This window comes from Psittacula echo (genome assembly GCF_963264785.1).
Source record: "Psittacula echo genome assembly, chromosome: Z".
Classification (NCBI taxonomy): domain Eukaryota; kingdom Metazoa; phylum Chordata; class Aves; order Psittaciformes; family Psittacidae; genus Psittacula; species Psittacula echo.
The window spans coordinates 57,999,719-58,013,543 of record NC_137742.1 but is presented as its reverse complement, the minus strand read 5'-3'; the positions used below and the strand labels follow the sequence as shown (position 1 = coordinate 58,013,543).

At 42.0% G+C, this 13,825-nt stretch overlaps 1 protein-coding gene across 1 annotated transcript in view; it reads left to right on the top strand.

The window, feature by feature from the left end:
- The window catches only part of SVEP1 (sushi, von Willebrand factor type A, EGF and pentraxin domain containing 1), a gene marked incomplete at both ends in the record, with an annotated part of 127,835 nt that extends 117,011 nt beyond the window's left edge, over positions 1 to 10,824 (top strand). Inside the window, 4 exons of the mRNA XM_080637373.1 lie at positions 5,787 to 5,882; positions 6,417 to 6,512; positions 8,815 to 8,908; positions 10,794 to 10,824. Of these exons, the coding sequence (XP_080493499.1) occupies positions 5,787 to 5,882; positions 6,417 to 6,512; positions 8,815 to 8,908; positions 10,794 to 10,824 (317 nt within the window). The remainder of the gene's footprint in view (positions 1 to 5,786; positions 5,883 to 6,416; positions 6,513 to 8,814; positions 8,909 to 10,793) is intronic.
- Positions 10,825 to 13,825: the final 3,001 nt, after the last annotated feature.

Genomic DNA, 13,825 nt, shown 5'->3' with positions numbered 1-13,825 from the left:
AGTATTAAAAGCAAAAAAACCTCAGGGCATACCAGTAGCCAGTCACTAGCAGCCCCATTCCCTCAGCTTGAGAACTCCCACAGAAGAGGAAAGGTGCCAGAATGCTCACCTGGGAACATTAGAGCCCACATCCAAGTTGTCAGGTCTGCCTCTTCTCCTGCAAGTCTCAGCTCCCCATAGAAGTGACAGTACTTCCTCCCTGCTTGGCTATTTGCCTCAATCTTTAATAGTCACACCAGCCATCCTCAGGGTACTCAGTTCTCTGAGTTGGATGGCAGAGATGGGGAGCTGATTGAAGTCCCTTTAATACAGAAAGAAATGGTTAGCGACCTCCTGCTCCACTTAGACATATACAAGTCTATGAGACAGGATAGTTCCACCCAAGAGTGCTGAAAGAGCTGGCAGAGGAGCTTGCTAAGCCACGCTCCATCATTTGTCAGCAGTCCTGGTCTGGTGGGCAAGCCCCAGAGGGTTTGAGGTTAGCCAATTTGACGCCTCTCTGAAAAAAGAGCTGGAAGGAAGACCCCAGAAGACTACAGGCCTGTCAGTTTGATCTCAGTGCCAGGGAAGGTCATGGAGCAGATCATCTTGAGTGTGATCATAAAGCACATATGGGAAAGCAGAGGGATCAGGCTCAGTCACCATGGGTTCATGAAGGGCAGGTCCTGCTTGACCAACCTGATCTCCTTCTATGCTAAGGTGACCTGCCTGGTTGATGAGGGAAAGGCTGTAGACATTGTCTGTTTGGACTTAAATAAAGCATTTGACACTGTCCTGGAGAAATTGGCTGCTCATGGCCTGGATATGTGTATTCTTCACTGGGCTGGAAACTGGCAGGATGTCTGAGTCCAGAAAGTGGTAGTAAATGGTGTTATATTTAGCTGACGATCCATCCCTAATGGTGTCCTTCAGGGCTCAGTGTTAGAGCCAGTGTTGTTTAATATCTTCACTGATGATCTGGATGAGGGGATTGAGTGCATGCTCAGTAAATTTGCAGACAAAACCAAGTTGGCTGGGAGTGCTGATATGCTGGATGATAGGAAGGCTCTGCAGAGGGATCAGGACACTGGATCAATGGGCTGTGGCCAACGGTATGAAGTTCAACAAGGCAAAGTACCAGGTCCTGCACTTGGCCCACAACAACTCCATGCAACACTCCAGGCTTGGGGAAGAGTGTCTGGAAAGCTGCTCACAGAAAAGCACCTGGGGGTGCTAGTTGATGGAACTGAACATGAGCCAGCTTGTGCCCAGGCAGGCAAGAAGGCCAGCGGCATCCTGGCCTGTATCAGAAATAGTGTGGCCAGCAAGGCCAGGGCAGTGATCATCCCCCTGTACGGGGTGCTGGTGAGGCCGCACCTCGAATCCTGTGTTCAGGTCTGGGCCCCTGACTACAAGAGAGACACTGAGGTGCTGGAGTGGGTCCAGAGAAGAGCAATGAAGAAGCTGGTGAAGGGTCTGGAGCACAAGTCTGATGGGAAGCGGCTGAGGGACCTGGGGGTGTTTAGTCTGGAGAGGAGAAGGCTCAGGGGGGACTTTTATCACTCTCTACAGCTACCTGAAAGGAAGTTGTAGGGATGTGGGGGTGTTCCCTTCTCCCAAGTAACAAGTGACAGGACAAGAGGTAATGGCCTCAAGCTGCGCCAGGGGAGATTTAGGTTGGATATTAGGAAAAATTTCTTCACCAAGAGGGTGCTCAGGCATTGGAACAGGCTGCCCAGGGCAGTGGTGGAATCACCGTCCCTGGAAGTGTTCAAAACCTCTGCAGAGGAGGCCCTCATGGTATGGTGATATGGTTTAGTGGTGGTCTTGGCAGTCCTGAGGTAATGGTTGGACTTGATGGTCTTAAAAGGCTTTTCCACGCTAGTTGATTCCATGATTCTGTGATTTTTGTTCAGGTCAGAAACTCTCTGGAGATGGAGAATTCTGCACTGAGCTAAGCCTGACTGATCACAGTCCCCTCACCATGTTTTTTTTATGAGTTCTGGCAGCAACATACTGTGAATGCTAAGACCTAGACAAGCTTAGTTGCCCTACCCTGTGAAAGCAGGCACTCTCTTAGAATTCTGTATAGTTACGATTGTCTTGCCTAAAAATCACATATCAATAGGTGATTTTAAGGAGACCCAGAGCCGAAGAACCAGGCTTGTCACTCCTGAACAGGAGTTTCAGAAAAAGAACATGCTCCTGAAAAACAGGTTTCTCCTGATTATGTGACCATGGTTTGTCACTTCCATGAAGAATCACCCGTCAAGTAGCCAAATAGAGAAGATGCACAGTAAAAGCACCTGAGTTACTTCATGTGTCAAGAGGTATCAAAAGTCCTGAATTTATACTCCCAAAGCACTAAGCCTTTTCTGAAAAGTTTGCCGAGTATTGTGTTATTTCTGTCTAAACTGTGATGGCTACAGAATTATAGGGATCTCTGCATGACAGCTACTCTGCCTAAGCTTGAATTCATTAGAAAAAATTTTTGGGTATTATCTCTTCAGATTGTAATGATTTTGATTCTTCAGCTGCCCCTTTAGTATCACCAGCTTTACTTTTTATGCTTATTTAATATTTGTTAGTTACACAGAACCCTATTTTATGCAAGGGCTGTATTTTTCTGCAAAGAGAGGTTCTTGCCACTGGTTACTTGCAGCCTGGAAGGGCCTATCTGTAAAACACTGTCAAATATGTTTCCTGTTTGCAACACCATTGAGTCTACTGTGACTGTTCAGAGGAATAAGTTTTACAGAAAATTACTTAAAAAACTAAGGGATGAGGTGGACAGATTATCAGGGTGCAGTGCAGGAAAACAAAGCAGAATAACCTGCCCTTTGGTGTACAAAGAGAGAGGAAGAACAATATCCACCCCCTCTTTTCACCTGAAAGGGGAACTGAAAAGGACTAAAAGGGGAACTAAAAAGGACTAACAATGTTTCTGAGAGGAGTGGCCTGTGTTTTCATGACACATGTCAAAGTAATCTTTCAAAACTGCTGCATAATTCATTTGAGGATTTGCCTAACAAAAGGCGTACAGGATCCAAGCCTTTGTGGTCTACATCAGAAGCAGCATGAAAGCACTCAACGTAATGACTCACACTGCATTTCTTGGTTTTAGCTCTGTGAGCTGGTTGCTAATGTGTTCTAAACCTTCTTGAAATGTTCTGGCCCAGTTGAACAGGTTTGTTAATGTAAATATTGTAATTAAAAAGGAGACATCGTTAGCTTCTTTGGGAGAGCTCTCACCACAGCTGCACTTGCCTGAATCACTGCTGGTTAGGGGTTGCAGGCCAGGTTCTGATCTGAGTTTCAGGGTGAGAAGTGTTAGCCTTGGTCCACCAATCACAAACACCTGCAGGACTCAGCAGGCTGTACACATGCACAGTTTGTCTGACTCCAATTTTTTCTCTCTGAAATGATCTAAAATCTGTGTTGCCTGTTTGCCCTCTGCCCACATCTTGCTGTGGTCAGAGAGTGGTGAGAGTGGTCAGCGTGGAACTGCCAACCAAAAAGTTCATACCCTGTCAGCATAGAAGAGCATCGTGAGAGGGCAACAGAGACAGGAGGAAATTTGTTCACTTGCAACCACAGGAAAGCTTTTTGGCAAAGATGAGAACAGATACCAGAAATTATATTTTCCCCTTCTTACCCATGTTTGTCTTGCAGAGGTGTAATGCATTTGTGTCCTGTGGAGATAACTCTCTGGCATGGATCTCAACAAGGGGATCTCAAAGAATAGGATTGATACCATGGATGTGAGATCTACTACCAATAACTGAGGGCATAATTAGTGGTTCCCATTCTCTCCCCAGCACACCAGGACTGCATTTGCCCTGATTGCTTTCACAATAGCAGAAAAAGAGAATGAGATCCCAGCTTAACTTCCTGCCCCAAGCCTTTCTCTAGCCTTGTCTGTCAAGCGAAGAATATTCCCCACAGCTACAGACACAGAGTCTCTGTCTGCCTGAATTGGTGTATAACAAGTGCACACCTAGGGATGATACTGTCTCATTCAGTTTCACAACCAGGGCCTGGGCAGAAATCCAGGAAAAGCCTATCTCTGCCTGAGATCCTGCATTGCTGAACAAGCTGGAGTTCCAAAGTAATTTCTGTAACTCATGAAAAATCCACGTCTTCTCCATCGACAGAGAAAGAGAAAATACATTTCAGAGGCCATTTCTCATGGGCTTTGATTTTAACATGGGATATTACTTATGCACAAACCTTTTACCTCACACCCTATTATACATTCATGGGATATTGTTTAAGTGGTGTGGATCACACAAAGCTTTAAATGGTTTTTGATTCAATTTCGTAAGTTTTCATTGCATAAAAGAATCCTGGTTGGCACACTATTCTGCTTTAGCCAACACCCAGACAAGCTGTCTATGTAGTCATAACCACCATTATAATAAAAATTGTTCAAAATATCTGTTAAAATATTGCAACTTCTGTGAACCTGCCAGGACCTCTGGTCCCTTGCCGTTCTCATTATCAGCTGACATTTGATGGGAAGGCTCTTGAGATGGAAAAACAAAATGGCAAAAGCTTTGGTCCAGGCTATAGCTTGCAGATTCGCATAGCTTACCTGCAGGAATGGCTCAAGTTCAGCTCTGTCAGGGGAAGATTTGCATTCTTTCTTTTGGTATTTAATACTAACATTGAACAAGATCTGAAACACTCAAAGCCTAAATTCATATTTTGCTCACACAGTAACTAATTAAAGATAAAACACAATTAACAGTTCCGACTGAGTTTCCTGAGGTTACTTCTGTGTTCATAACTACCACTAATTAGAAGTTAATCTGATTACTTATTTTTTCTGTAGTATCGTCTCAAAGCCACAATTTTTGATCTTCTGTGTATAGTATGCAACCCAACATAACAAGGATTGTACTTCTTCCAATGATCTTGAAGTCTGACAAGTTTGTATGTAGCTTGCCACCTGATTTTGTAAAGTAGTCTTGGTTTCCCTGTATGTATTAGCCAAGATCCGGCACAGTGTCATAGAAACATGGTGAAGTCCAAAGCCTGTAGAGACAACATACTGGGCTAGCATGATAAAGTACACTTCGAATTCCTCACTTTTATGGTCAGATGCCCATTAACAGGTATGCAAGCCAAGGAGCACCAGTCAGCATGAATGCTAAATATAAGGTTTATAATCACACTTTGGGTTCCACAAGTAAACACTTCACTGTGCCACTGCTGCACCCTTGTGGGTGACTCCTCATTATCTCATTATGATGGATGATAGTACAATAAAAATTGCTTGTTTTACCACAGCATTTAATCTTACTTTCGACAAGCCCTATGTAATGCCAGACAGAACTATGTTGGTGTTTCATAAGAGGGTTAAAAGAAAGCTTGGTTTATTTCAGAGTTAATTTAGAAGAGAAAAGAAAAACAAAAAAGGGGGGAGGGGATGGTGGGATGGTAGTTTTTGTTTGGAATGTGGTTTTTTATTTTGTCTTACAAAAATGAGTGAGGAAAAGCAAATGAAGCATAGTGGCAGCCTTTAAACATTGTCCAAATAATTTACCCAAAATTTACTGACAAAAACTTCAAAGTTTCCATTCATGCCATGGACAATTTTTGATTGTCTTACTGGTTCTAACACTCCTGCTTACACTACCTGGTCCAACACACAAAGCCAAAAATCTATATGGCCTTTGAAACCAAAGTCGTCATGTTTAACTATTTTTGTTTGTTCTACCCTAAACTTTACAACTGTGAAATACAGAATCACTAAGCTTCTAGTTAACCTTTTTGAGTTTGTCATGAAATTGTATTGTTTTCAGCTGTCTGTCGGTTCCCGTGTCAGAATGGTGGCATCTGTGAGCGACCAAATGCCTGCTCATGTCCAGATGGCTGGATGGGTCGTCTCTGTGAAGAGCGTATGTATATCATCCCTGACTGTAATTTTAAGGATGTTGTAGGTAAGACAAGTGAATTTACTGCAGTGAACCAGGTGGGAAAATTAAAGGCAAAAGCCATAAAAAACGTTCGGTTCTTCTGCTTGCCAAATTAGAGAGAACAGAAAGGACCAGCTTTTTTTTTTTTAATGGATGAATGACCATCCCTTGCCATCTCCAAACCAAAATAAGCACTTTTTCAATTGATGTGATTCTGCTTTTGGGTGCTCTTTCACTAGTGTTGAAGAACAGCCTGCTTCAGTTCTTCAAAGTCTGATACTAATAGGAATACTTAATAGTTTTGGGGAAAGAGCAGGCGTTAAAGCAGAAGAAATATGAGTGTTCTGCTGGTTGCTGCATTTGTTTCTTGGCTTCCTTCATTTATCAGTCTGTGATTATGAACCTGATCAATTCATGTTCAAATAATACATAAACAGAAGTTCATTTCGTGATCACTTTATGCTTTGTTTTCATGGGAGATAATTGTTTTCACTGCATCTCTTCTGCTGTCCTTAGCAATATGCATTCTGCCATGTCTCAATGGAGGTCGCTGTGTGGCCCCTTACCAGTGTGACTGCCCCCCGGGATGGACTGGATCACGCTGCCATATGGGTAAAACTCTTTTCATCTTCCTTTTTTTCTCACTTTTTGTGACTACTAGAAATACTTAGCACCGTTCACTAAAGAGTCTCTAGAACTACTAAGCTTCTCACAGGAAAACCCAGGCCTGCAATAACATTCCTGGAGGATTTGCTGTCCCCAGCTGCAAACTGTTTTCACAGTAGTCCCTGATGAGTCTTTAAAATTCTCAGAAAGTTTGCTCCCAGAAAGGACAGACAGTATTCACATGACTGCGCTCTGCAAAAAGCAGTGCAGAGGAGAAAGGATATCCAGAAAGAAAAAAATCATAGAATCGTAGAATGGTTTGGGTTGGAAAGGACCTTCAGATCATCTAGTTCCCACCCCCCCTGCCGTGGGCAGGGGTGCCTCACACTAAACCATGTCACCCAAGACTCCATCCAACCTGGCCTTGAACACTGCCAGGGATGGAGCATTCACAACCTCCCTGGGCAACCCATTCCAGTGCCTCACCACCCTCACAGTAAAGAATTTCTTCCTTATATCTAACCTGAACTTCCCCTATCTAAGTTTGAACCCAAAGTTCAACCTAAGTTACCCCTTGTCCTACCACTACAATCCCTGATGAAGAGTCCCTCTCTGGCCCCCCTGTAGGTCCCCTTCAGATACTGGAAGGCTGCCATGAGGTCTCCACGCAGCCTTCTCTTCTCCAGGCTGAACAGCCCCAACTTTCTCAGCCTGTCTTCATATGTTGCTCCAGCCTCCTCATCATCCTCGTGGCCCTCTTCTGCCATATTACACAAACTTTGCGGCTATAACAACATAGGTGGGAAGGAGGATAGATGGCGTCTTCACTTTTGGAACAGGAATTCAAATCTACTCAGGCTGACTTGTTTTTCAGTAGCTAAATTAAAAATTCTGGTAAGCAGCTGCATCTGTGCCAAAGCCCATTCATAAAAGCTCATAACCACAGCTTATGAAGTTATTAAGCCACTTCTCATTTTACTTACTAGTCTTGACCTTTTGCCATGACAGAGCAAAGTGAAATGAGAAATATTTGAATTAACTGCCAGTCTCACTGGAATAATTATATGCATAAAGTGAGAGCTAAATGTGTTTCATTCATATGCTTCATTCCAGAATCAGAAGTCATTTTTAACATGACAAACTTGGTACACTTAATTGCACAGGGATGGTCCATCTCTATAACCTCCTGCTATTTTCTGTTTGTGTTTGGCCCAGAGGATGTGGAGTAGTATATTTCCATCCCCTTTCACATTCCTGTGATTACTCATTTCCATTTCCTGTAATTCCATTTGAACCAGTGTTTTCTAATTGTATATTCTCTGCAAAAATATTACCCAGCGTTTGTCCTTAATGGTATTTTTAGGTCTGTTCTCTAGATATGGCATCACCTGCTCAGAAAACTCACTATTTCACCTTTCCTGAAATATAAATGTCTGTGTTTGAAGGGCCCCATTGAGCCTCTAAATCTGTTCTGTACGTTGTATGGAGCTTTCCCTTCCAGTCTCAAAATTGATTGGAAGGCTTCAAGGTTTGACTGTTGTTTGGTTACTTGATGTCCTTCAGTTAGGCTGTTGTGTAAAAGCAACCATTTTGCAGCTGGCCCAACAGGATCCTATCAGGCAGCTGGTGTTTCTTATTAAAATGCCCTGTACCTTTTATGTCACACCTCTTATGGCTATCCAGTGTGTTTTTCAGGAACTTACTGTCATTCTCTGCTTCCTTTCCTTGTCTCCATCTTACTCCTTGCCTGCTCTTGATCTGTAAATGGCTTCCTGACCTTTAATGTTCTCTGTTTATGCTGCCTCTTTGCATTCTTTTTTACCACATCTGGTGTCTGCTTGTTCTGGCTGTCATATGCCTTTCAAACAAACACACACAGTTTCTTCCCAGAAATAAGGCCTATTCCCCTGTTGCTCTTCTGACTCTTTTATTCTGGTTCTTCCTGCTGCTTCCACTTGCATTCTTTTTTTTCTTTTTGCCTCAACTTGAAGCAAGAAGAGCAGAATTTTTAAGGCAATGTGAAATGATACATTTGCTATATTGTACAACTTATACACTGCAGCAGATAGCAAAAGCAGTAGAAAAGGTCAAAATAAGTTCAGGAGAGATGTGTTTGTAAGGCTCCCCTTTCACAGCAGACCATGTTTTATAACAGACTCAGAGATGATGTTTAATGTTAACAGTTTTGAGAGTAGTCCATTCTTCACAGAATAATGCAGGTTGATTTTCAATCTTTCAATGTCCTGTTCCTTAATCAGCTTGATGTGGGTGTGCTCATTACTGCAACTCTGTGTTTGTTTGTATGCAGCTGTTTGCCAATTGCCTTGCTTAAATGGTGGGAAGTGTATACGACCGAATCGATGCTATTGTCCCTCATCATGGACTGGACATGACTGCTCTAGGTAAGTGTTGGTAAGCATTGTCCCATAGTCAGGCTGAATCACACCCTACTAAACTCTAAATATGAAGAATATGCAATTAATTTTGCATATCTTGAGCATCTCTAGATTCTGTAAATTAGTAGTCATTGGATCACTCATGAGTTTTGAGCCATCTGGAAAGACCTTAAAGAGCAATCTGAAAAATGATTGCCAAACTTCTAGAAAACTCAGGAAATTACACACTTACACGGAAGCAGACAGGCAAACCTGAAAGTTTTTGGCTTATTTTTAATGGTATAAATTGATACGGCTTTTGTGATGTAATACAAAATGTTCTTCAGGAAATTTGAGTGGCCTACTGTGTGCAAGTGTTCATTTTGAACTCTATGTACCTCATCTGGATCCAGGTTCAAGGTTAGGGCGACACAACAGATGTTATAAATAATAGCGTTTGAGTGCTGTACTCATTTAAAGAGTACAACATAGTGCCTCTGAGTCAAGTCCCAGTTCAAATAACATGGCAGTGCAATTCATGTATCAAAATCCCCAAGGGGCTGGGCTTAGATTTGGTTCGTGTGTACTCTCTTTTAGAGGGTTTTACCAGTGTTTGTCTTTTGGCCTGCTGATTCGTGTCTAATGGGGCAAATAGAAGATGAGGTTTGCAAATCAGTGAGCCCCATCACCATGTGAGGCAGCACTTACAAATCTCAGTTGTGGCTTTGCTTTTTACACTTGTGAAGTTTGAGTGTTTGGCTTTGAAAGCAGTCTGAACAGGACTCAGTTTTTCTTTAGAAAGCAGTTTTACTTCATGCTGCCATTATGAGCCGTTTACAACCCTGAAGAGGGAAGGCAGGTGGAATGGCAATGATGTTATTGTGGTCAGGAATCAGATATGATAACAAAACATGCAGCATGAGTTCTGCTGCCTGTATGGAATATTAATGAGGACCATGAAACATATGCTAGCAAAATATTTATACTTCAGTTCACACAGGCTCCTACTGAACACATTGGTCATTATCCTGGAGAGCTAAATAAATAACAGCCAAATATTAATATTTTTCTATGGGATGCTGATGAAGCCTGTGAGATTGTACATTGGACAGATAGTAACAGACATTCCTCCGTGTCTCTCTGATACACTATTTAATTTAAAGCTGTTTGTACTTAAAAGATGTTTGCTTGTGAAATTACATTGTCCAAAATGAACAGTTTTCATTTTTCAGCAGTGATTAAATATGCCTAAGTAAAACAACTTAAATGTATGGACAGCAAACAGTATCCAGCTTTATATTGAAAGCTACACATCTGGATTCTGATTGTATTTCCATTTAGGACATGAAGCAAAGAAGCCCAGATCCAGTGGATTTAGCAACCAAAAATGAAGTTTATCTCTGAGACAAACCAAAGGTCCCTTCAAGAGCTTTTTGAGAAGAAGTTTCCCACACAAAACAGGGGCTGGGGGTGGGGAGAGGGCAGAAACAAGGATTGAAATCTGTTTTGTATTTTGTTAAGTCTCAGCTGCTGGTGGCTCTTTGTGGGGTACAATACTCTTCTGAGGACTCAAAAACAGTACAGACAGGAGTAAATGCGATGATAGCAAAGATTTGATGTTGCAGGTTAATTAGGTGTGATTTAGAAGGTGAAGCTGAAAGGGACAAAGCTTTTACCAGCATCCAGAACAAGATTAGCTCCAAACCACACTGATGAGTTGTGAGTTACATTAAATGCCAGATACCTCTATTCCCTACACCCACATTCTTCCCCTCTCAGTATGCCGTCTTAAGCTGTGGCCCTCTAATCTCTGGTATACTTTCAGACACCATCCTCTTGTGCCTCACTGTTGATCTTGTTTAATATGTTCAATACAAACACTGATTTTATTTTGCTTGTTTTTCTGATGCAGGAAACGGAAGGCTGGCTTCTATCCCTTTTAACATCAGAGCAACAGTTCTACATTCAGATACCTTTCTTCAGCTTAGGCACCAGGGCTTGGAATCTAATGCATTGTAAATCAAATCCATTGCTTCCCTGCTCCCCAGCTCCCCCGTTTTGTATTTTGTGATACATTTTTACTATACCTTTCCATTTTAAAAGAAATTCCTCTGTATTTTTCATTTACAAAAGTATTATCAAATATATGCTGCTACACACACACCATACATACATACACATAGAAATGTAAAGATTCTTACTGACCACTGAGGAAGTGGGTGTGTAAAGTGAAGTCCCTCCCATTTCTTACATACAGTAAGCTAATTAAACCACGCTATACTGCCAACCCTGATTAAACAGAATGTGGCGATTCTGCTTACCATCTGCCAAAGCATACTGCTGTCCAGCAACTCAACAGTAAAGAATAGTTATGCAAAGCTAATCAAGCCACTAAATTTTGCATTGGGCCTGTTAATGAACTCATGTTGGTGTAAATTAGAAGCACATGTGATAAAGCCCGAGTTGTAACCACATTTTCTAGTGGGCATAAGAAGAAGATTCTGTAATGTGTGTAATGTGATGTTAACATAATTGGAGAGTGACTTAATGGCATCAGCATTAATTTTACCTAAGATTTTATTAGTAAAATGGTCAATAATACAAAAAGACATGAGAGAACACCATGTCATTCAGAGAAAGATGGACCAAGCCTAGCTGAAAGAGCCTTTGAGGCTTTTTAGCTTTCAGGCAGTTCAGGTTAGCTCTGACGCTGGATAATCCAGGATCCAGCAGTGTTCCCACTAGGGTGGACACTGAAACCTGTGCTTCCCACTTGCCATGGGACTTACCACCTCCCTGTAACCACCATTCCTTTCCTGTGTAAATTATGAAATACATGTCTAGCAGTTGTCATCTATGGGAATGCTTTTGATACATGGGGTTTGGGTCCCAAAGTTTAACTGCCCCTAAGATGGACAGAGAAGACAGCAGTTATGTTTACGGGTGAAACTTTGCTATTTGTTTGAAGAAAAGTTTTATTTATGTTATGCAGAATCCTCAGAGCACTGGAGAAGGTCTCTTTTGAGTGCACCACACAGGCAGAAGTGCTTGGCTGAGTGAGAAATACTGAGAGCACACATGCTGTCTGATTTTACTTTCTCACACTGCTGATTGCATTGAAGCTGAGGGTAAAACACACCTGAATGCCATGGTTAAGTCATGCTCTAATGAATTAAGATGCTAAGATTTACCTATGGTTAAGCAGGGTGGTGAAATTGCAAGGTGGAAATCACATGCAGTTTTTGAGGTCAGATGTTTGGTAATTATTGTCAGTTAGCAAAAAGTCTGATCTGTAAAAGAAGATGTTAGAGTGAGAACCTGCGAGTCATTGATCAGAAGCTCCATTTTTTCCAGTAATAATAGAAAGCGTGACTTGCAGTCAGCACTGGGAAAGAGGAAGGAGAAATAAATTTTACCTTCTGAAGCATTCCGGCTTAGTTACCCTCCAAATTAAAAGTGTGCACAACCTACCCCACCCCTCCCCCTTCATAGATTTACCTTCCTTTTATGAATGCATGAACATGGACCCAGGAAAGTGGTATCACACCAAAATGAGCTCACAGTTACAATTACAGGGCACAAGTAAATACTGGCACATAACTGATGGCTGTTAGCCCGAGACCAGACAACAGGGAAGAAAGAAACAAGCAAAATTGTGAGCCAGTAAGAGCTTTCAGCCAACTAAAAGAAAAACAGATAGGTAAAGGAGTCATTAGGGGATCAAATTAATGTGAATGTAGATTCCTTCTCAGTGGGAGCTGCAACCAGCTGAAGAGTTGTTGTTGCAGCTTTCACAACCTTCTTTTTCTAATGGATTCTGCTAGCACATAGCAACAGTCTTCTGTCTCCTAGCGCCACAGCCATTAATGTTTACAGCTTTCACTGACATTAGTGTTCGGTAAATAATGTCTGCATTTCAACCCATAGTCACCACCATTTGTAGGCACTTTACCCTTGACCTCCTTGCTGCCTTAACAGCATATGAATGGAAGCTGCAGTGAGCAACACAGGACTTCTCGAGGCAAAGAGTGCATGGGTGAGAAAAGCAGATCTTTATTTATATAAATAATGTCACTCTCATGTTTTGGTATTTTTTCCAATGTTCTTCTCTGGTGTGTGCCCTGACTTTGCACTGGTGATCTCCAGAGCAGGACAGTGGTGAGAACAGTGCTTAAAGCTGGCAGAACATTGCTGGAGATCTTAGGACTGTGGGATGGCTTTTTACACTCCAGCTTCATACTAGTGACTAGTACATGGAGTCCCAGGATCAACCCAGTCAACGTGTTTCGTAAGGCAATGTGGTGGTAGGACAGAGTAGCTGAAACTAGAGGCTGTTATATTAGTGCTGTTGATGATGTTTTGATACTTGCTGGAACACTTTCCCCTCCCTACCCAGTACTGTATTGTCATTTATGTCACAGCTTGTTGTGTGTTTTAAACAACTTCTGTGTGATGCACTTTACACTGTAAATAAAGATGCACCCTGTTTAGTACCCATATAGAGGCAACATTGCACTCTTTCCTTAATGCCTCGCAACAAAAATACTGGCCTACCCTTTAGGACCTGCTGGCAAAGTCCGAGGAAAGGGAAGCAGAACTCCACTCAAGGGAAAAAGCAAAATAATTGCCAGTAATCTTAAAAAGATGTGCTGGATTAGTCCAGGTTTGCTCTTCAGACAAAAATGCAGTTAGCACCTGTTTTCTCAAATCCTTTCTGCTGCTACAGCATATTTTAAAACCTGTAAGGAATAAATGTGCCACTAACATAATCAGAAGAATTAAAACCTGATTACTCACTATTTACACCAGATGGAGATACAGTTTGTTTTCTTCTGCACCAGTACTGGAAATCTTAAATCTATGGACACCCGTATTCAAAGACAGCTGAGGATAAAAATGCTCTATAGCAGAAAGATAACTTCGTAACTCCCAGCACCACTCCTC